This window comes from Vombatus ursinus, unplaced genomic scaffold, assembly GCF_900497805.2.
Source record: "Vombatus ursinus unplaced genomic scaffold, bare-nosed wombat genome assembly UNPS02014808.1, whole genome shotgun sequence".
Lineage (NCBI taxonomy): Eukaryota > Metazoa > Chordata > Mammalia > Diprotodontia > Vombatidae > Vombatus > Vombatus ursinus.
Genome location: NW_020954586.1, coordinates 7,020,621 through 7,042,485, shown reverse-complemented (window position 1 = coordinate 7,042,485; position 21,865 = coordinate 7,020,621). Strand labels below are relative to the sequence as shown.

The 21,865-nt window shown below is 43.5% G+C and overlaps 1 protein-coding gene across 1 annotated transcript in view; it reads left to right on the top strand.

Annotated features, from left to right (window-relative positions):
• Positions 1-21,865, top strand: part of DGKG (diacylglycerol kinase gamma) — a 258,329-nt gene that overhangs the window by 178,882 nt on the left and 57,582 nt on the right. The window contains exon 28 of the mRNA XM_027875364.1: positions 19,775-19,976. Coding sequence (XP_027731165.1) covers positions 19,775-19,976 — 202 coding nt within the window. The remainder of the gene's footprint in view (positions 1-19,774; positions 19,977-21,865) is intronic.

Here is a 21,865-nt window from a genome sequence, read left to right as displayed (position 1 = left end):
CTTTGGCAAACTTCCTGTTATCTCTATCTCCCAATAACAATCCTTTTTAGCATTTATCCATAAAGAGTGAGCAAAAAGAAAAAGGGAAATCATGTGAGAAACAGTCTGACGGGCTGGCAGACAGGAGGGGTGCCCACTGCGCAGTTGAGAAAACAGCTGATTTTTCCAGGATGGATTTGGATCCTGTCTGACAGGCGCCACAGATGAAAAATGAAGAGAAGTAAAAGGAGTAGTGTGGGTGAAAGATGTGAGGTCCGTGAGCATTACCCCCAGAGAGAGATGGGAGGCGCTGATGGAGTCAGGGAGAATAGGACTGGGCAAGGACCCTCCGCCGTGGGGCCTCAGAGACAGGTTTACTGTCTTAGCAGAGTGACTGGCTAGAGAGATGAATGGCCCGAGGGTGGCCTAGGCACCTGTGGAACATTGAAAGCATCCAAGGAAATCCTCTAGAATGTTGGGAGATCCTTTTTTGGAGCATTTGTAGAAAGATGAGGATGAGAAATGTACAGAATGGGCAGGAAAGGACTGCCATCTGTGCCAAGGGATGGAACACCCACCCTGGTGAGATCACCAAACTGGAGCATCTGGGGGGGGGGGGGGGAGGTTAGACCAGACATGTGATTGCCCTGTCTGAGGGAACTCCACTGAGGATCTGCTGCCTCTGGTGCAGATCAGCTGTTGCTCTGACACCTAGCCTTACTTATCTAGGGCACCGATTGTTTAGCTGACGTCTTTTTTTAAAATGTATTTATTTTAATACTGGAGCAGTTTGCCATTTCCTTCTCCAGCTCATTTGACAGATGAGGAAACTGAGGCAAACAGAGTTAAGTGACTGGCCCAGGATCACACAGCTGGTTACTATCTGAGGTCAGATTTGAACTCAGGTCTTCCTGACTCCAAGTCTGGTGCTCTAGCCAACCCCACCACAACAGGAGCGAGCTAACAGTGTGACCATAAATCATGGCTGAGAAACACTAATAAAAGTTTGGCAGACTGCTAAAAAAAAAAAAGGTCATTTCATACATTTTGGAAGTTTCTTTCCATGACTCTTACTGGGGACTAAATAGCATATGATATAGGTCCTCCAAGAACCCTTTCTTCGTCCTCCAGGCCGTTACTGCCACCCATTCAAAAAGAGATCCCTCTATATTTATTTTATTCCATGTTTACTGCCCCCCCCCTTCGGGACATTGCATCCTAGAGTTGGAGGAGAAAGGGACCTGAGATGGCCCAGGTCAACCACCTCATCTGACAGAGGAGGAAACTGAGGCCCAGCGAGGTTAAGTAACTTGCTCAATGTCACACAAGTACTGAGAATTTGTCGAAGGTGGAATTTGAACCCAGGTCCTCTGACTTCAGAATCAGGGCTCTATCCATCAGACCCCACAGAAGGCCTGGTTATCTATGAATGTGCCTGATCCCTCAGTAGAATTGGAAGGCAGGACTGCCTCACTTTAGTCATATCCCAGATCCTAGTCAGGTGCCCGGCATGGGGTGGGCACTTAATAAATACTTGTTGATTGGTTGAGATTTAAGTGCTATTATAGACACACAATACTATATAGACATATATATACACACATATATATACACATGTATACATATACACATACCAATATAAACACATGCATGTAAACATATGTACGTATACCACGCACACTAATATACATACCTATATATAAACACATGCACGTGCATTTACAAAAACACATCTACATATACATGCACGCATACACACGTAAAACACATCCATGCACACGGAGACACACACATACATAAACATACAAGAGAAGGACTACCGCTTAGTATACACCAAGCTGGCCTTGGGGTCGGGAAGGTCTGGATTCAAGTCCTGCCTTTGACCTATCCTGGCTGTGTATCCCTGGGCAAGTCACCTGACCTCTCAGTGCCCCTCTCTAAGACATTATATTCAATAAACATGTATTGAGTACCTACTATGTGCCAGGCATGCACTAAGCACTGGGGACACAAAGAAGGGTGAAAGATAGTCCTTGCCCTCAAGGAACTTACAATCTAATGAGGTGGGGGTGGGGGGGCAACATGCCAATAAATCTATACAAGCTATATGCAGGATTAGCGGGTTGTTGTGCTGTAGTCAGAGGACCGAAATGACGTCACTATGTTGGAGTCAACAAGGACATAATCAAAAGAAGGGAAGCATAGGAATACGAGGGCTTGGAGAAGGCTTCTGGGGGTTTGGATTATGAAGGGCTTTGAATGCCAAACAGAGCACTTTGTATTTGCTCCTAGAAGTAATAGGGAGCCACTGGAGTTTACGGAGTAGGGGAGATGACATGATGAAGTAACAGCTGATCAGCACAGCTGAAGGGAGTTCCCATCCAACGAGTTCTTCAATACAAATGAAATAATAGGTACAGACTCCCTTCTCCCCAATACTATTCCTACACATAAATATACATTTGCACATGCATGTGTGTACTCATATCCATGTACATATGTGTGCATATACATCCGTGTACATTGTGAAAGTAAGTGTACATATGTGGTCACTTTTCAATGTGTGTGTGTGTGTGTGTGTGTGTACACACATGCATGAATCTCTAGGCATTGCTTTGGAGAATGGCTATCAGGACCCTCCTCACTACCCTTCCCAACCAGAAAAGGGTGGAGCTGAGAGCTGCCAATCTCCACTACTGGGGCCAGTTCAAAGTCAAGCCTTCCCACCTAGTTCCCATCCTCTCTTCTGCTTTTTGTGTCTGTCCCTCTGAAGACTGGAGAAAGAAGGAAGTGCCTTTCACTGTCCCTCCCAGCTCCCCTCCCCTCCCCATTGGAATTGGGACCCTGCCACACCTCTGGTCACAGCCAATAGAAATGAAAAGACAGGTTGGACCAGTAGAGAGGCAGACAAAACAGTAAAAAAAAGAAAACAGCCAGGTTTCATTTCCACTCTAGTCTGAAGAGTTTATAAAGTTATGACAAAATACAGGATAAATGTCTAGTAAAATATGCTCCAGTTAGAGAGAGGTGCTATCAGTTAACCAAGGATTGGGATCCCAGCCCTGAGCTAGGAAGGAAGTTTCCTCATCAATTTCCTTCCCTGTGGCCAAAGCTGCCAATGCTGCCATGCTCCATGCTCAGACCTGGGACAAGTACACACAAAGCAACCTGTGTCTGAGTTGACCACAAATGTTTATGAGAAAGAAAACTAGGTCAGAAAGGGATAAAAGCGACTTATAGCTGAGTAAGGAAACAAGCTCAGAAACAGGGATCAGTTGCACTCATCCAACCAGAGTCTAGGGGAGGGGGATAAGGGCAGTGGAGTTCCTCCACATTCCCCCCTGTCCTGGGCATCAGAGCAGGGCTCCAGCTATACGGGAGTACTGTCCCAATCAATCAGAGCAGTATATATCTCTCCAGTAACCCCCATTGTTTCCCTGCTCCCAATTAGCCACCCCAGTTCCATTTAACCACAATACCAATTTTTGTTGTTGTTCAGTCTTTTCGGTCATGTCTGACTCTTTGTGACCCCATTTAAGGTTTTCCTGGCAAAGATACTGGAGTGAATTGCTGTCTCCTTCTCCAGCTTAATATCAGTAAGCTTTCACAATGGGATATTTACCCTGAATATATGGCAATTAGACAATTGCTATCCCACCCCCAACATGTTGGGGACACATTCTCTCCTATTCCATCTTGGTTTCTGGGGAGAATGGGCTCAAGCTTAGCTAAGTTCCCACATAATATGGGTCCCACCACATTCGTGTCCAAATACAGCATGGCTGCTGGATGAGTCCTCAGTTTCCACTGAGCTGGATTCCAACAGTCACCCCTTGCTCCTTAGGGCATCAATGCTCATCTGGCTGCAAAATCCAGGCATTGGGATTCTGGAAAATGTGGAAACCAACCAAGATACCTGTTCTCTAATTCTGTCACCTAAAACAGAAAGACTAAATGCAGAAGCCAGAAAAGAAACCAGTCCTGTATTAACAGGCTTCATGTTGGACTCAGTGGGGAGAGTTGCCTCTCATCAGATGCCATCAGCAAAGGAGTCAAACCAAGAACTCAGCCAAAGAGGAAAAGTCAACACCAGCTACAATTTTTTTAAAGACACTCCCAGTTCTGGCCATGCAGCCAATCAAAAAGGCTTCTCCTACCCACATGGTTAGCAGACCAGAACCAGTTACAGAACCTCTTCACGTGTTCCGCACTCTTAAGGCTTTTCCAGCCTCTCCCATCAGCTGAACATGTCAATGTGCTCAGTACAAGAGCTAGTCCTCATTAAGATAATGAAGTCAATGAGAAGTATTCTCATAGGGGAAGGTTCTAGTAGATAGATAGACTAGGAAAAGTCTTGAGAGTCGAAGGAAACCAGGAGGGAAGTGTGTGGAATGAAAACATTCCAGATATGGGGGTGGGGGGAGTGGACAGAAGCCAGTGCAAAGGCAAAAAGACAGGAAAAGGAGCATCATGTTTGAGAAACACCAAGTAGACCAATGAAGTTGGATCATGGGGTACAGGGAGGGGAATAAAGATGAAAGGCAAAGAAGTTATAGCTAGGTGGATGGATGGCTCACAGACTTTCCTTGAAGAGATAAATAAAAGAAGATAAGGGCTATATCAATTTTCCAACAAAAACAAAAAACATCATTCCATGAGCAGTTTGATCATCTTAGATCACATTGCTCGTGAAGAGCATTTGTAAGAAATTACTACCAGGAAGTTATATAACTGCAGTTCATCCAATGACATCTATGAAGAACTCAATAAAAGCCACCAGATTAAATTAGCATGCGTTTTAATATATGGTGACTTGATTGCAAGGATGAAGATAGGAGAGGAAGATGAAAAAAAAAAGATTTTGAAAATGTGATTTAGGAATAAGTCATAAAAGAAGCCATAAAAAGAATCTGACCTGCTTAAACAAGCCATTGATGCCCCCCCCCCCACACACACACACACAATGGGAAATGGATAAAAGAATGGACATTGACAGAGACTATCACCATTTCCTAAGGATTTACATTACATTACCCATGTAAATCAGTGTCCACAATGAGGAGACTCATAGAGCCTATAAAACCACCTCAGACTGAAAACAGAGAAATATAGCAGTCCAGGGCAACATCGGTTTAGAACACAAAGTCATTTCTAAAATCTCGTGGAGGACAATGGTGAAAAATTGTGAGCATGACCACCACATACAACAATGAAAAGCAAAAGAAGAAAATTAAGTTTGCAGAAAGCTTGCCGATACCCTGAACTAAGACAAATGATCCCTGAAGAACATAAGGAAAAAACTGAAAGAGGACAATAGATGAAACATTATGGATGGATGGAAATCTACATCATTGGAAGCAAAACATGTCAAGGAGATCACATTTCCAACAAAGTGTTGTAGTCTGTATGTGTGTATATTTTTTTTACCTGGACCTATGATTTCATTGGCATAGGGAATTTTTATAAGGAAATTTCTCTCCATGAAGATGGAGTATTATAAGTTCTATAACAATCTTATTGTGTTGCCTGGGAGGAAGGGAAGGAAATAAGCATTTACATAGCACCTATTATATACCAAGTACTATGCTAAGTGCTTTACAATCATTATCTCCTCTGATCCTTACAACAACCCTGGGAGGTAGGTGCTGTTACTATCCCCACTTCACAGACAAGGAAACTGAGGCAAACAGAGAATAAGTGTCTTTCCCAGGATCATATAGCTCATAAATGTCAGGCACAATTTGAACTCAGGTCTTCCTGACTCCAGGCCCGGAGCTCTATCCACTGGACTACATAGTTGAAAGGTTGTGATTTCTCCATATTACGCAACCAGTGCAAATTAACTTAGGATCTCAGATCTCAAGCTGGAAGGGACCTCAGATGCTATCTAATCCAAGCCCCCCCTATTTTACAGATGAGTAAACTGAGGCCCAAGGAAGCAAAGCAATTGGCCCAAGGTCACAAGAACAGTAAGCTAATAGGCAAATAGGATGGTCAATTTAGAACCTGAAGAGACCTCAGCTCAGACCATCTGATTCAACCCTTCATTTTAAAGATGGCTCAGATAGGTTACCCTCACAATCTTACCCAACAAAAGAGAAAGATGCACACTATGCTGCAAATGCTATGCATTAGAAGATTTTTTCTGTCACATCCTGGTTAGAAATTTTCATTTTCAGCCAGTAATTGCTGACCTCTACCTCTCTTACTTCCCTCTTTCTCATTTCCTATGGGTGGGTTCACTGCTCGTTTCACTTCTGCCATTCTTTCTCCTAGCCCTTGACCTGTATCTCGTGTTTGCCCAGGCTTTACAACAGAGTTCTCCTCCAAAGCTCCCCTGGGGCATGGAGTCATAGCATCACAAGAGTCAGAGCTGGAAGGTCTAGCCACCCACCCCATTTTACAGAGGAGAAAACTGAGTCCTGAGGATCTGAAGGGACTTAGCCAAGGTCACAGCCATGATTCGAAAAATGGTTCCTTCCAGCATTGTTCCCACTGAGCCACACTGCCTTCTGTATTAATTCATATATATCATTGTATTATTGAATTTTCAGAGCCCTGCAGTGAGAGAAAGGGACACACATGACCATTAGGGATAAAGAATCTGTTTAAATGGTGAATCGAGGACAAGGGCTAAATGTCTTCCACTGAAAGAAACCGCTGCATTTGGAGACAAGAGGGCCTGGGTCCACATCCCAGCTCTGTTACTACCTGAGTGACCTTGGGCAACTGTCCAGGTTCTGGGGCTACAAAGACACACATCCTCAGGGAGTTTAAATTCTATGGGAGCTGACATGTTCCCATATAAGTATATACCTAAGAGACAGAAAAAAGAGAGATGGACAGACATGGACAGAAACAGAGACAGCAGTTTGTTTGTTTTGTAACCAGATCTCCATTAAGCTTGGGAGTTTGCGTTGAGGAATTGCCTCTAACTGGCTTCTTTTAAGACTCAGTTCAGCCGGCCTCCCAGTCCCATCTTCTCATCTCCTCAAGACTCCTACACCTCCCCCTCGAAGGTTATCTTCCTTCTACTCCTGGTATCTTTGCACATAGTAAGCACTCAATACATGCTGATGACTGATTGCCAAGGCAGATTGGCACCTGTTCTGCAATTTGCAGTGTTAGGACATTGGCCTCAGTGCTGGAAAGTTAGGTGATTTCCCCAGGGTCACAAAGCTTTGCTTTTGTTGAATCATTTCAATCATGTCCAACTCTTTGTGACTCCATTTAAGGTTTTCTTGGCAGAGATACTGGAATAGTTTGTCATTTCCTTCTCCAGCTCATTTGACAGATGAGGAAACTGAGGCAAACAGGGTGAAGTGACTTGCCCAAGGTCACACAGCTAGCAAGTATCTGAGGCCAAATTTGAACTCATGTCTTCCTGATTGCAAGCCTAGTGCTCTAACCACTGTGCCACCTAACTGCCCCATGGCAGTTGGAGAGGGTCCAAAGCAACACTTGACTACAAGCCAAGCTCTCAATCCTCTACACAATGTTGTCTTTCACTCAAAATATATGCAAAATCAATGTAGCCCCTGTAAGGTAGCTTCCAATTCTAAGTCAATGAATCTGAGATCCAGAAATCCCTATACAATACCTCTTTTTACACTTCTCTTCTAGAATTGATGACTTATTTATTGAGTGAGCTGGGATGCCTTCTTTGTGGACTGAAAGAATATCAATTGCTGTGAACAGAATACAGCTACCGTTCTGCCAATTTCAACCCCCACCACCATGTCAATGGAAGTCTTCAGTGTTCAGGGGATCCACATGAGTCTAGGAACTGCCAAGAGTGGATGGGATGCCTGGTATCCTCTGATTTGGTTCTGCTCCCAATTCCCCAGTGTGTCGTGGGCATTGCTGAATTATTCCATGGTTCCCAGAGCTCCTAGTCTGGCCAGACAGTGGCTTTCGTGCCCACACGAATTGTTGCTAAGATCTTTGAAAGTGGAGGAGAGTCCAGGCTAACTGATCCAGAGCCAGGAAATGCCAGGCTTCTCCCACCTCTTTCCCACACTTGGGCAAGTGAGGGGGCACATGTGCACATGGGGAATGTTGGTCCCTTGTCTATGAGATCATTGGAAGGGGCTCTGCGATGAAGCAACTGGGTCAGAATCCTGGGTTCTCTTATACCAGAGCCCCAGCTGTCATGAGAGGGGAAGGGACTTTTGAGGCTATCTTGGCCACCCTACCCTCATTATTTTACAGATGAGGAAATTGAGGTCCAGACATATTAAGCAACTTATCTAGCATCAGGCAGCTAATAAATGGCACAGGAGGATCATAGTATGATAGCTGTAGATATAGAAGGACCTTGGAGACCACCTCGTTTTACAAGTGAAGTAACTGAAGCCTAGAAAGGCAAAGCTGTCTGCCCAGGGTCCCATGGTGACCATCCAAGGCAGGCTTAGAAATCCAGTCACCTCTATCCACTACCCCATCTAACCAAGTGCCTCTGAACTCCCTCTTTGAAGTGTTCTTGGAGACAGGCAGCTCCTTCTCTTTCTAAATGAAAAGCTTCCCTTTCTCAGCATGAGCTGCCCAGACATCCCCTAAGGTATATTTACTCTTCTTCCTGAGCAAAGAGGGCTTAGCCTGCCAGGACTTTAAACTGAGGAGGGTAGCATGGGGGAAGAGGAAAGATGTCAAAGCTTTGCCCTTCCTCCAGCTCTGAGGCAAGAGGCAAGAATATGGAGAAACAGCAGTTTTGTTTTGGAGGCCACCCCCTTGGAAATGAATGAAGTCCCCCCCTTTTTCCTCCCCTAAACCAGCACAGTGTTCTGGGTCCAACCTCCTGGCCAATGCCCCTGCCAGCTGTCCTTTTTCAAAAGCACCATTGAGCTGCCCAGGCGCTGGCAGAGAGACCAGCAAGAAAGGAAGAAAAATACTCTACCCGTAGAAGCTCTGCCTCAGGTCACATTAAGGGACCAGCCAGGCCACACTCCTCGGCCCACAGATACGGGCCAGAATTCCACTTATCAAAACCTCATTCCAAATTTCATTGCCCCTCAGTGGCACAAAGTCAGTGGCACAAAAGAGATGGAATGAACGTGGACCGGGAGTCAGGAAGAATCCCTAGCATTTAATTCAGCATGGTATATAGGTATATATGTGTGTATATGTGTATGTATATGTGTATATGTGTGTGTATGTATAAATACACATATATGTGTGTGTATGTATAAATACACATATATGTGTGTGTGTATACATGTGTGTGCATACATATACATAGATATATTGTTGAGTCATGTCTAACTCTTGATGACCCACTTTTTTTGGCAGAAATGGTTTTTTGGTTTTCTTGGCAGAAATACTAGAGTGGTTTGCCATTGCCTTCTCCAGCTCATTTGACAAATGAAGAACTGAGGCAAACAGGGCTAAGTGACTTGCCCAGGGTCACACAGCTAGTAAGAGTCTGAGGACAGATTTGAACTCAGGAAGATGAGTTTTCCTGACTCCAGGCTCAGCACTGTATCTGTTGCATCACCTAGCAGATAAATACACACACACACACACACACACACACACACACACACACACGCACACTGTGTGTGTATATATATACGTTATGTGTATATATTTATACATACATATAGACAAATATATACATGCACACATACACATATATGTACATACATACATATATGCACATACATACATACACACATACACAGAGGTGTTGAACGCCCACACCCTCAACATTCCTGAGTGGCTCAAACCAGATTAAAATGTAATTTTACACTGTAAATAAAAATACAATAAAACATAGATAATATGAATCTGTGATTTTCTGAGTCACTAGGCAGGCAGTGGATCTGTTTCTATTGGAGTGAAGTCAAACCACTGGAGTAGATAGAACCAACTTTGGAGTCTGAAAGACCTGGGTTCATGCCCTGCCTCTGATACATCTTGACTCTGGGAAAGTTACTTAACCTTTCAGTGCTCCAGGCTACTCTCGGAGGCAAGTTTTCTTAACCTAATGTCCATGAACTTGTAATTTTTTTTAACTTATAATTTTTTTTTAAATATTTTGATCATTGTATTTCAATATAAGTGGTTTTCTTTGTATTCTTACATGTTTAAGGCATTTAAAAACATTCTGAGAAGGGGGCCAGAGGCTTCCCTAGATTGCCTAAGGATTCAATGACACACGAAAAAAGAACCGTTAGTCTAAGGCTACAATTTGCAAACAGCTGCTAACCTGTATTGGTAGAAAAGTTCCCCAGCCCATTGAAATCGCAGGTCTGTGAAAGAGACCTGGGTAAGTACTCAATCATTCAAAGCCCTCCTTTTTACAACCACCCTGAGGAGTGGCAATCCAGCTTCTGTTCAGATACTTGCAGAAGTAGAAAGCCACTACCTCCCAAAGAAGAGGTTCCGTTGTTGTATGTTGCTAACTGTGAGAAAGATTCTGCACATTTGGAGCCGAGATCTGCCTCCCGTGTAGATTCACTCCACTGGTCCCAAGTCTGTCCTTCAGTGCTGCACAGAGCAAGACTCATTCCTTTTCCACATGTGTGCACTTCAAACATTTGAAGCCATCCCCACCACTACCCGCCCCAAAACCTTCTCCTTGTCTTCGGGCTAAACATCCTCAGTTTCTTGGACCTGTTCTCATAAGAAATGGTTTCCACCTCTACCATCACCCCAGTCACCTTCCTCTGGACAATCTCCAGTTTGTCCATATTTTAGAAGGTAATAACTAGAATTAAACACAGTTCAAGTTTAGTCTCCATCATTCTTTGGAATTCACTGTAGCCAACTCACACCTACCATGCACCCTTTCCACTGCTCCCTGGATAAACACTCATTTTCAATTCTTCATAAACTGGAATATTCTATGAACTCAGTAAGAGAAGGAAGGAAGAAATGAAGGAAGGAAAAAAGGAAGGAAGGAAGGAAGGAAGGAAGGAAGGAAGGAAGGAAGGAAGAAAGAAGGAAGGAAGGAAGGAAGGAAGATACCAGTAGAATATTGGTATTAAAAACTAAACAAAGTCATCCTTGGGGAATTTACAGATGAAATTGGAAGGGGGTCAACAACCAGATGGTGAGAATGAGCTGCAAATACTTTTTATGACAAATTCTTTTCACCATCAGGGAGAATGGAGTCGCCATACTTAGATTCTCACATCACAGCCAATCCTAGATGTGCTTCTAGAGGAGGTAAAAATGGAACTGAAGAAAAGTGTTCTAAGGCTACAAAGACAAAAACAAGGCATTCTCTGTTCTCAAAGGAATATAGTCCACTAGAGATGCAAATTTATACAAAATTAAACAAATGCAAAGATGAAGATACCCACTAGGGTTACAGATCAATAAATGATTCACTGCAATTTTGCCATTCAAGGTTAAAATAATTAAATCTGTCTCCTTCTATCAAATTCTGTCATATTACTTGGGGGAAAAAATAGCTCCATGTCACTTCCATCTATTTGGCTTGAAATAAGTTGATCCCAGTCTTCTTACATAGATAGCATCACCACTCCCTACCCTATGATCCAGAACAAGCCCATATTCCTTGATTTCATTTTTACAGTGATTCGGTTTTTATACTTCCTTTGCCCAGCTCAGTAAGTATATAGTTCTAGATTCTCTCTACCATCCTTTCTTTTCACAGGGATGAAATGCCTTTATCTCTGGAGTATTATTCCCAGAACGAAATGCTGTATAAATGTTATTGTATTAATATAATAATCATTATCATTATTTTTGTTTTTTGCCTTATTTTTCTGGGATACCAATAATTCTCTGAGTGTATCATTGGGTTCTATTTTCAAGGCCAATGGCTTTGGCTTTTACAGATCTCAGTCAAATTTTACCATTTTTTATTATTTTTTCTGATTTTTTTTGCTTCATCTGCATTATTTTTGGATTCCAAATATGCCCATCTAGTTTTCAGAGTGTCCATGGCTTTAGCGAGATTCCTGTGATTTGTTCTCAAGAGTTGATTCCATTATTTGTCTTTTTCGGTCTTCTTTGAGAGCTCCATTTCTTGTTAATTTCCTTATTTCTTCCTTTAGTCCTTTAATTCATCACTAAATCACACTTATTCCGAGATAGTTTCTGTAGATATTGGTAGTGTTGTCTTTCTGCAAGGAGGAGTAGCTGGAATCGTTTATAACCTATGTTTATTCATTGCATTGTGGCCTCTTCTTTGTTGTTCGCTCATTTTATTCTATCTTTCTTGTGATTTTCATTGTGATTCTTTCCTTTCCCTCTCTTTTTTAATCATTCTTTTACTTTTTTAATGTTTTAAGGGGATAAGAGGGAACTGGAATTAGCTCTTGTTTGGATCATTTTGGCTCAGATACAGTTTGGTGGTTTTAAGGACTGGTTGATTAACCAGACCTGAAGAATAGTCAGTAATAGTTCAAGGTCACTCTGGAAGGAGGTGTCTAGTGAAGTGTCCAGGGATCTGTGCTTGTACCATTCATCTTTTTTTTTTAATCGCTGACTTGGTGACAAATGCTGTGCTGTACCTGGAGTGGCTGCCTAAAGATACTGATGTGGATACACAAGGAACTCACTGACAAAATCGGATTTTTAAAAGAAACATAAAGAAGATGAAAGCAAAGGCAAATAACTGAGGATGGTTCCATGTCCTATAAGACCAATGTCAGTATCAGGAGCCCTGAAACCCTGAATGAGCAGGGACTAGTGATGAATAGGAACAAGTTTTCATTTGTTTGCTTTCTAAAGCAAAAGGGCAAGAGGAAAATAAAAGAAAGGCTAGGTTATCTGCTCAGATGAAAGAATTTATTTATTCATTCACTCATTGAACAATATTTTGGTAAGGGCCAGACAGTGTGGTGTAATGGATAAAGAGTCAGCCTTAGAATGAGGAAGATGGGTTTCAAGTCCCACCTTTGACACAAACTGGTGCTGGGACCATGGGAAAGTCACTTAATATCTTAGAAAATTACCCCTTAAGCAATTTTCTATGACTATAAGTTGCAGAATAAATTTCAATCTCCTTTGGAAGATGAAGTTTCCTCAACGGGAATTCTACAGACCAACAGAATCACACATCCAGAACAATAAAAATGTGGCAGTCACTGCAGTAGATCCTGAAGAAACAAAGACAAAAAACATAAGAGTTCTTGACATCAAGGAACTTACATTTTATAGAGGGAAAATAACACACTCCCTGAAAAATCAATTCAAAGTACTCTTTGCTGTGAGTGATCTCTAAAAGATCTGAGAGAACAGTTTGGGTGCCATAGCCCTAGAGAAAGGCAAAACCCATCCTGACTTTCAAAAAAGGGAAAGTGGAGTCTCTAAACTATATAGGCCGGTGGATTTGACTTCTATTCTTAGCAACATTCTAGAGTATGTTATTAAAGGGATGGTTTGTGAGTACTTAGAAAGGAAAGTAGTAATCGCAAAGTCCCTGCATGGCTTGATCAAGAATAGGTCATTTTCAGCTAATCCTAGTTCCTTTTGTTAGTTTCTAGACTCCTACATAAGGAAAATACTATAAACATCATCTGTTTAGATTTCAGTAAAGCATTGACAAAATTTCTCATTCTATTCTTGAGGACAAGACGGAGAAAAGTGGGTGGCATGAGAGTAAAGCGAATCCAGAAGTGGTTGAAGATCTTACCAAAAGAGTAATCAGTAATGAGTCAATGCCAACTCGGAAGAGGATCTGTAGAGGAGTGTTTCGGGAATCTTCTCCCTGGGCTAGTCAATGTTCTTGTCAATGACTTAGATGAAGACAGAGAAGGGAAGCTTGTCCAATTTGCAGATAAGATGATTCGCTCTTGCCCACTGGTGTTTTGTTCCCCACTCACCATCTCCGTGTCCTACTTGTACCAAACCAATGTGTCCCTGTTGATGAAGAGTGTGGCTACAGTACCGGGTCTGAAGACTTGCACTAGGAATTTAGTCATTACGGTCCCATGGTTGATGTGTATCATTGTCCAAGAGAACTGGCTTATGCTCAATTTGAAAATGTTTGTGATACTGAAGGTACCCTGCATAATTTGGAATTGAAAATGGGTTTGTGGACATCAAACGGAAATTCAGTTTGCACAAGGGAATCACAAAACACCAAATTATATGAAAACCAAGGAAAGGGAAAATGTTTACCGCTCTTCTCTCTATGATAACTATGACAGATATAGGTGACCTGGAAGCAGGAGTCACGAAAGAAGGAAATACAAGAGTTATTATTTTGATTACAACTCTGGAAGATCTCTTAGTCCTAGAAAATAAGTGTAAGGTATAGTTTTTAATTATGTTTATTGGAAAACAAAAGTTATATTTTCTATTTGGGAATTTCTATTCTACTTGGGAATTTTTACAATATTTTAAGCTTTCTGTATATTGGGCTTATATGTTGTATAACCCTACAACATATAAGAACTATCATATATTTCATGATTCATCAACATTAAAATAAATAACATAAAACCAAGACAAACTGGCAGATGATATGAAACTTGGAGGGATAGCTAACACATTGGAGGATAGACTCAGTATCCAAAAATATCTTGACAGGTTAGAATGATAGGCTGAATCTAACAAGATGAATTTAATAGGAATAAATATCCTACTCATGGGTTTCTAGAGAGAGCTAGGAGAAAAGTCAGATTGCTGAACAGTCTTGGGACAAAAGATCAGACAGAAAAAAACAATTTTCTGACCAAAAAGAATGCTGAATACTGAAATAGGTCATCACAGAAAGTTGTAGAATCTCTTTCTCTGGAGACCTTTAAAAATGGAATAGTTGGAGGCTTTCAGTTGGGGAAGATGTCCCATAGGAGTTCAAAAGAGCCATTTTCAGGTCATCAACAGCAGAGAATTGGAGAAAATGTGAACTCACAGGGTGTGGGCCACAGAAGGGTCCGAGGTTCCAACCCACCTTCTACCACGACCCTCCACATATGCCACCATCTCCCACCCCCACCTTCGAATACCCCACTGCCACCACTGTGGCTTGGCATGGGAATAGGGAGATAAGTGGCAAGAATAAATCCTTAATAGAAAGTATTTTGTGATTCTCCCTAGCATAATAGGTTTTTTTTTAAATTATTATGAACTTACTTTCCATTGATAAACATTTTCATCCTTTTATCCTCAGTGCCTGGTCATAGTAAGTGTTTAACAGTTGCTTGGTATTGTTTAGTTATTTATTTCAACGCAAATATCCCAATATACAAAAATCAAAAATAAAAGGATTGCATAGGAAATTTTAAGCTTCTGCTAATGTGCATTTGGATTTTTTTAAAGTATATTTTAAATTTAGTAAGGTAGTAACAAAATTGCCCTGAGTCCCCCTCTAGACTTTTTTCCTATGTATTTTTTAATGTTTTATTGTTGATCTTTAGAATGACAGACTTTTCAAGGTGAAAGAGACCTTGCAAATGAAGAGGGAGGGACTAAGCAACCCTCACAGACCCTGCCTGAGTCTCCCAAGCATTTGACTTTCACAGGCATACGCTTTGACCTCCCTCATCCTGGATCCTGGTTACCTCTATACCAACCAAGCCCACAACAAAACAAAACCTTCATCCTTGGCAGGCAATGAAACCAGAACAGGAGGAGCTGTCCTTGTAAAAGAGATGAACACTGAGTGCCCCGGACAGCTGCCTGTGTGCCCACCGACTGTGCGCAGGGGGAGGCAGGCCTGGGGAGAGAGCAGGGCTCTCTGGGCCTCCTCATAGCACAGATTCCTGAGCTGTTCCGGGCTCGGGAAGGGAGCCAGCCTCCATCCCCTCCCCCATGCCCTCCACATGCTGCTGCCTGAAGCCCAGGCCCCAGGATGGGGCAGGGGCAACTGGGTGATGTCATGGAAATGGAACAGGGGAAGAAAGGAGTTCAGTTAAGCACCGGACAGCAGGACCTCTTTCCCAGCAGGCTCTGCTCCTACCTTACAGCTTCCCCTCCCTCAGATTCACTCAGCAGAGAACAGGGCCTTGAAACAAGCTCAGGTCCTGGAAGAAATTAAAGTGCCTCCAAATCACATTGGAGACAGGATGTGGGATGGTTTGGAAGGCATGGTAGCTCAGTGCTTTGGAAAATGGTGGAAGGATCCAGTACAAGGCTCCTTCTAAATCTGTCCATCTCCTCCTTCTCTTTGCACGTGAAAGAGCCCTTAATTAATCCCTTATCATTCATTCTCCATTCTTCCCTATCTCATGCTAATGAGTATCCCTTGGTACAGTGAATAAATGCAGCCCTGGACTTGGAGGCCTGGAGGCCTAGTTTCTAATCCCACCTCTAGGCAAGTCATTTAATTTGCCTATGTCTCAGTTTCCTCATTTGTAATATGAAGGGTCTGACCTCCAGCTCTAAATCTGTGGTCCTAACATCTGTGATCATTTCATGCTGTCTTTGACCCTAACGTGCCTTCTCTCCTTCCCTCCCTGAAACCCATCCTTTGGATACTTTGTGAATGGGTCCCTCAGCACCCTGACAATTGGGTGATCTCCACTACATGTGCTTGGTCAAATCTGTCAGGTTTCCTCACGGTTATTGTCTTTGGTGTTCTTTATACTCTTCTATAAGCATGTCTGGGATGGCGACATTAGAGCCCAATGGCGGTTGGTGGCTCTCATGTGACGGGGAAAAGTTTGTTATAAAAGTCCCAGAATATCTTTTCCACCTTTCCTCGGTTCACTATCCTTCCATTTTCATTCTTGGATGCTCTCAGTCAGTCAATAAACATTTACTCAGTGCCTACTGTGTGCCAGGCATTGTGCTGAGGGCTTAGTTGGAGTGCTTGCCAAACTTTCTCTACCTTTCACTATTTCTCTCTGCTAGAGGAAGCAAAGCTGCTCAGAACTGTCCATCATTGCTCTTTCTAAAGTTTTACAAATGAGTTTATATTCATGCCCATGCTTCAAAAAAAAAATGTGTTGAATTGAAATTGAACATGATATCAAAATGAGAAGCAACCTGGAACGGTGGGTCAAGGGCTGCTCTCTGAATCAAGAAGACATGGGTTTGCGCCCCACCTCTGTATGTACTCTGTGTGGCCCTGGGCAAATGGTGTCATCTGAAGGCTCCCCAAGATCCCTTATAAGACTGTAAGTTGTAGAACAATTGCCAATCTGTGTTGATGGAGGGAATTGTCTCATGGGAAGTCCTCTACAACAATGAGATTGCAGGTCACCGTTCCCCAAAACAATAACTTTTTTCCAACTGATATCTGCACGAGTTGCAGCAGAGGTAGAGGGTAGGTAGGAAGCAATTACAGTCCAGGTGTGTGGTAGTAAAGACCTGCCCAAGAGTAATGGCGGTTGGAATGGTGACCATCCTAAGTTCTCAGGACTCAGTTGCCACATTTCAGGAAGGACGTTGGAGAGGATGCAGATGAGGACAACCGGGACAGGGAAGGACCTCACATTCAAGCCATAAGAGAATGGGTTGAAGGAAGTAGGAGTATTTAGCCTGGAGGGGAAAAAAAAAAGACTTATGGGCAATATGGTAGCTGTCTCCAAGGATCTGGAGGGCTGCCTTATGGAAGAAGCATGAAATGTGCTCAATCCTCATCCCAAAAGATAGGAGCAACGGGTAGAAATTTTGAAGAGATCTGGCCTCAGACAAAACACTTGACACTTTCTAGCTGTGTGACCCTGGGCAAGTCACTTAACCCCAACTGCCTAAAAATTAAAAAAAAAAATGAAAATTAAAAAAAGAAATTTTGAAGAGGTAAAAAGAGTCTCGACTTGAGGGAAAACTTCTTAACAATCCGAGGTGTCCAAAAGTGGAATGAGACGTTGCCAGGGATAGATTCTCCCCCTCCCTACCCAGAGAAGAAGGGGGTGTGAACACAATGTGAAAGGCTATTTGTTGGGGTACCCACTATTTTTTTTTGGTGAGGCAATTGGGGTTAAGTGACTTGCCCAGAGTCACCCAGCTAGTGAGTGTTATATGTCTGAGGTCAGATTTGAACTCAGGTCCTCCTGACTCCAGGGCCAGTGCTTTATCCTTTGCACCACCTCACTGCCTCAGGGTATCCACTATTGAAAGGGGATTCTTGGTTGAACATGGATTGAACCAGGTGGCTTCTGAGGTCCTTTCAGCTCTGAGGGTCTGAGATTCTATGACTGAGATGCAGGTCTTCTAGTCACGCGGGAATTTGTCATTTTTGTTGTTTCAGTCACGTCCAATTCTTCATGACCCCAACTGATTTTTCTTGACGAAGATACTGGAGTGGTTTACTGTTTCCTTCTCCAGCTCATTTCACAGATGAGAAAACTGAGGCAAAGGGGGTGAAGTGACTTGAACAGGGTCATACAGCTAGAGAATGCCTGAGGTCAAATTTGAGTTGAGTCTTTCTGACTCCAGGCCCAGGGCTCTATCCACTGCACCACCTAGCTCCTAATTCTGCACAGTCCTGAGGCTCTGGATAGAGAATAGCTGATCCTTTCTGGGAGATGGCCCTTCACCCTAGAATCTGGAGCCTAGAGGCCCCATTTCAGTAAGCAAGTAGGCTCTTCTCATAGAATTGTTGTCTCATCATCTCATATCCTCGTCTCTCTCTAGAGGTTGTTGACTCACTCAGAAGGAGCTCAGCAAACTCATTATCTTCTCAACGTCACAAAATTAAAAATGAATACCATAATGATAATACCTTAAGTTGTCCAGCACTTCAAGAAGCCCCATTACATTATCTCATCTAAAAGGTTCACAATATCCTGGGTCTAGAGCTGAAAGAGACCTCAAAGGCCATTTGGACCAACCACTTCATTTTACAGATGAGGAAACTGAGGTCAAGCGGGGTAATGACTTGTGGAGGGCAGACAGGTACTAAGCAACAGAGCTTAGATTAGAACTTCTGTCCTGGGATTCCAAGGTTAGCCCATTTTCCATTATGCCGTGCCTGCCACAATTACCCCTACAAGATCAAGACAGTGGGTGTCATTAACTCTTCTTGATAAATGAAGAAATTGAAAGTGTAGCAGAAAAGCTCTGGAGTCAGAGGATCTGAGTTCACATCCTGTCTCTGATGCTTGCCCTACAGATTTGACGTAAATCACTTAACCTTTTCAAGCCTCAGGCCTCAGTTTCCTCCTCTGTAAAATGAGGGAGTTGGATCAGATGACCCCCGTGAGATGCCTTCCAGCCCTAGACCTGTCTTCCTGTGTGTGACCTTCGGCAGATTGCTCACTCTCTCTGGGCCTCAGTTTCCTCATCTATAAATAAGAGAATTAGAATGGAAGGCCTCTGAAGGCCCTCTATTTCCATGAGCCTATAAAATTACACAAGGCTAAGGAACTCATTCAAGATCATGTGGCTTTATTGTGTCGTTCCGTCGTTTTAGTCATGTCCGACACACTCAGGCATGACGCCATTCGGGGTTCTCTTGGCAAAGATATGGGAGCGATTTGCCACTTCCTTCTCCAACTCATTTCACAGATGAGGAAGCTGAGGCCAACGAGGTTAAGTGACTTGCCCAGGGTCACACAGCTAGTAAAATCTGAAGCCAGATTTGAACTCAGGAAGATGAGTCTTCCTGATTCCAAGCCCAGTGCTCTATCCACTGTGCCCCCATCCCGTGGCTAGTAACTGTCAGAAATGAGGTGAGAGCTGAGATCTCTTGACTCCTAGGCTAGTGTTCCTTATACCGTTGCATAGCATTGCCTCTGTTAATAGGGACATTCCATCTCCGAAAGTCGACCTGAATACCCAGCCCACCTTCGGTGCCTGGGTGTGTGTGTAGGTGTCCACACATGCACATGTGCAGAATACAGATAACATGATCTCATAATCCATCCACACCTTTGAAGCTCAACTTCCCAAAGCAGCCAGTCCCTGACCTTGTCCATCTGCCCCACAGTGTGACGGCATCACCCTGGACCTCAAGGGCACCTTGCTTGAGAGCATCGCCATACTCAACATCCCCAGCGCATATGGAGGCACCAACCTCTGGGGAGAGGACAAGAGACAGCGGAGGGTGTCCCTACTAGAGAAGAAGAGTTCAGGGAACTCTCGGAGAGCGACGATCACGGACCCCAAGGAGCTGAAGTTCTGTATCCAAGGTAAGCTGCCGTTCTAATAACACTCCCCATTGGCCAAGGGCAGCTGGAGGACGTCGATCATCGTGTTAGAGTTGGAATGCCCCTCAGAAGGCAGTCAGGCCGAGGGGGAGGGACAGAGAGTGCACCTGTGACTTCATGGATGTAGGAGAAACTCCCTCTACCGATGTAAGTTGGCCCCTGATTTAGAGAGTTGCCAAGAGCACTGGTTAGGTGACTTTCCCAGGGTCACACAGCCAGCGTGTATTAGAGTGTGGAACTTAAACCTGTGTCTTCCTAACTGTGAATCCAGCTCAGTTAGTCAGACACATTGCCTCTCAAATTTCCTATTGAAATCTTGGGCTTCATTAAAAGATACCTAACAGCCAGAATATGGAAGGGGATCCACAGGTGGGGAGCCTGTGGCCCTCTAGGTCCTCAAGTGTAGTCCTTTGACTGAATCCGAACTTCACAGAACAAATCCCCTTAATGAAAGGATTTGGTCTGTAAAACTTGGACTCCGTCAAAAGGCCCTAGAAGGCCACATGTGGCGGCAGGTTCCCCACCCCACCGACATCTGATTTGCAGAGATTCATTTTAGGAAGGATATCGGCAAGCAGAGACAGCTCGGTGTAGCAGATGGAGAATTGGTCTCGAAGTCAGAAAGACCTGGCTTCCAATTCCACGTCTCCTGTATCCTGGCTGTGTGACCCAAAGCCAAGAACAGTCTGGAGTTCCAAGTACCAAACTCTGAAGGGAACCAGAGGCCGTGACCTGTGAGGAACACCTAAAAGCAACAGATACACTTAGCCTTGAGAAGAGGGGACTTAAGAGGGACAGGATGGTTTTCTCTGAATGAATAAAGGAATGAATGAAAAAGAACTTATTAAGCCCTTAAAGAAATATTTGAAGGGCTATCCTGGGAAAGAGGCTGAGACATGCCATTGCTGAGCCCAGAGGACAGAATGAGGAATAATAGGGTAGAAATGACAGAGTCAGATTTGGGCTCGATGTAAAGTGAAACATCCTACTGGGTCACCTTGGAAAGTGAGAGGATCCTCAGATCATAGATCGAGAGCTCAAGGGACCTCAAAGGCCATTTAATCCAGCCCCCTCATTTTATGGATGAGGAAACTGAGGCCCAGAGGGGCTAAATGGCTTACCCAAAGTCACCTAGGTAGTCAGCATCAGAGATAGCATTTGAACCCAACCCCCAAGGCTCCTCTTCTTCCAGTTCGACATTCCCAGTTCCTTCAAGCAGGCATCCTGTGGCATTTTGTCCCACTGTCTTCCCCATCTTACTTGCTCATGTCTCACTGTAGCTCTAACTGGTCAATGTCTCTTCTCAGATACCTGGAGAAGAAAAGTCATCAGCTGACTGTTTTCTTTAGACAATGAAAATCATCGCATCCCTTGAGGAAGTAGGGCTTCTGGTCAGTTTCTGGTCAAATCAACTTCTCTTTTTCCTTGGAGTTTCTGAGCGCCTCTCTTCCCCTTCTTAAAGCAGGAGGTGACTGACCTAAGATGACACCATAAGCTAATTTGCCTTCCCAGTCATGCACAGGAAACTTCAAATCTATATTCCCCTCCCAGACCCCATCCCTAGAATGTGCTTCAGGGCTAAAAATGAATCTACTTCCCCTTCTTCCCCAGAGCGGCCATATAGGGCAGTGCTTAGCCTCAGGATCTCGTGTCTAATGAACTTTTCTCCACTGCTCTGAAACTGTGATCCGAGGAAGCCAAAATACAGTCTGACTCTTCCCCTTGAGCAAAATAACTGAGCAGAATTTCTTCAATAGCCTCTTGATTCCAATGCAAGAGACCCTAAGACGGTAGATGAAAAATTATGGCCCAATTGCTTTCACTCAAAAAGTGACCCCACTACATATAGTGAATGAGATAATTGCTGACAC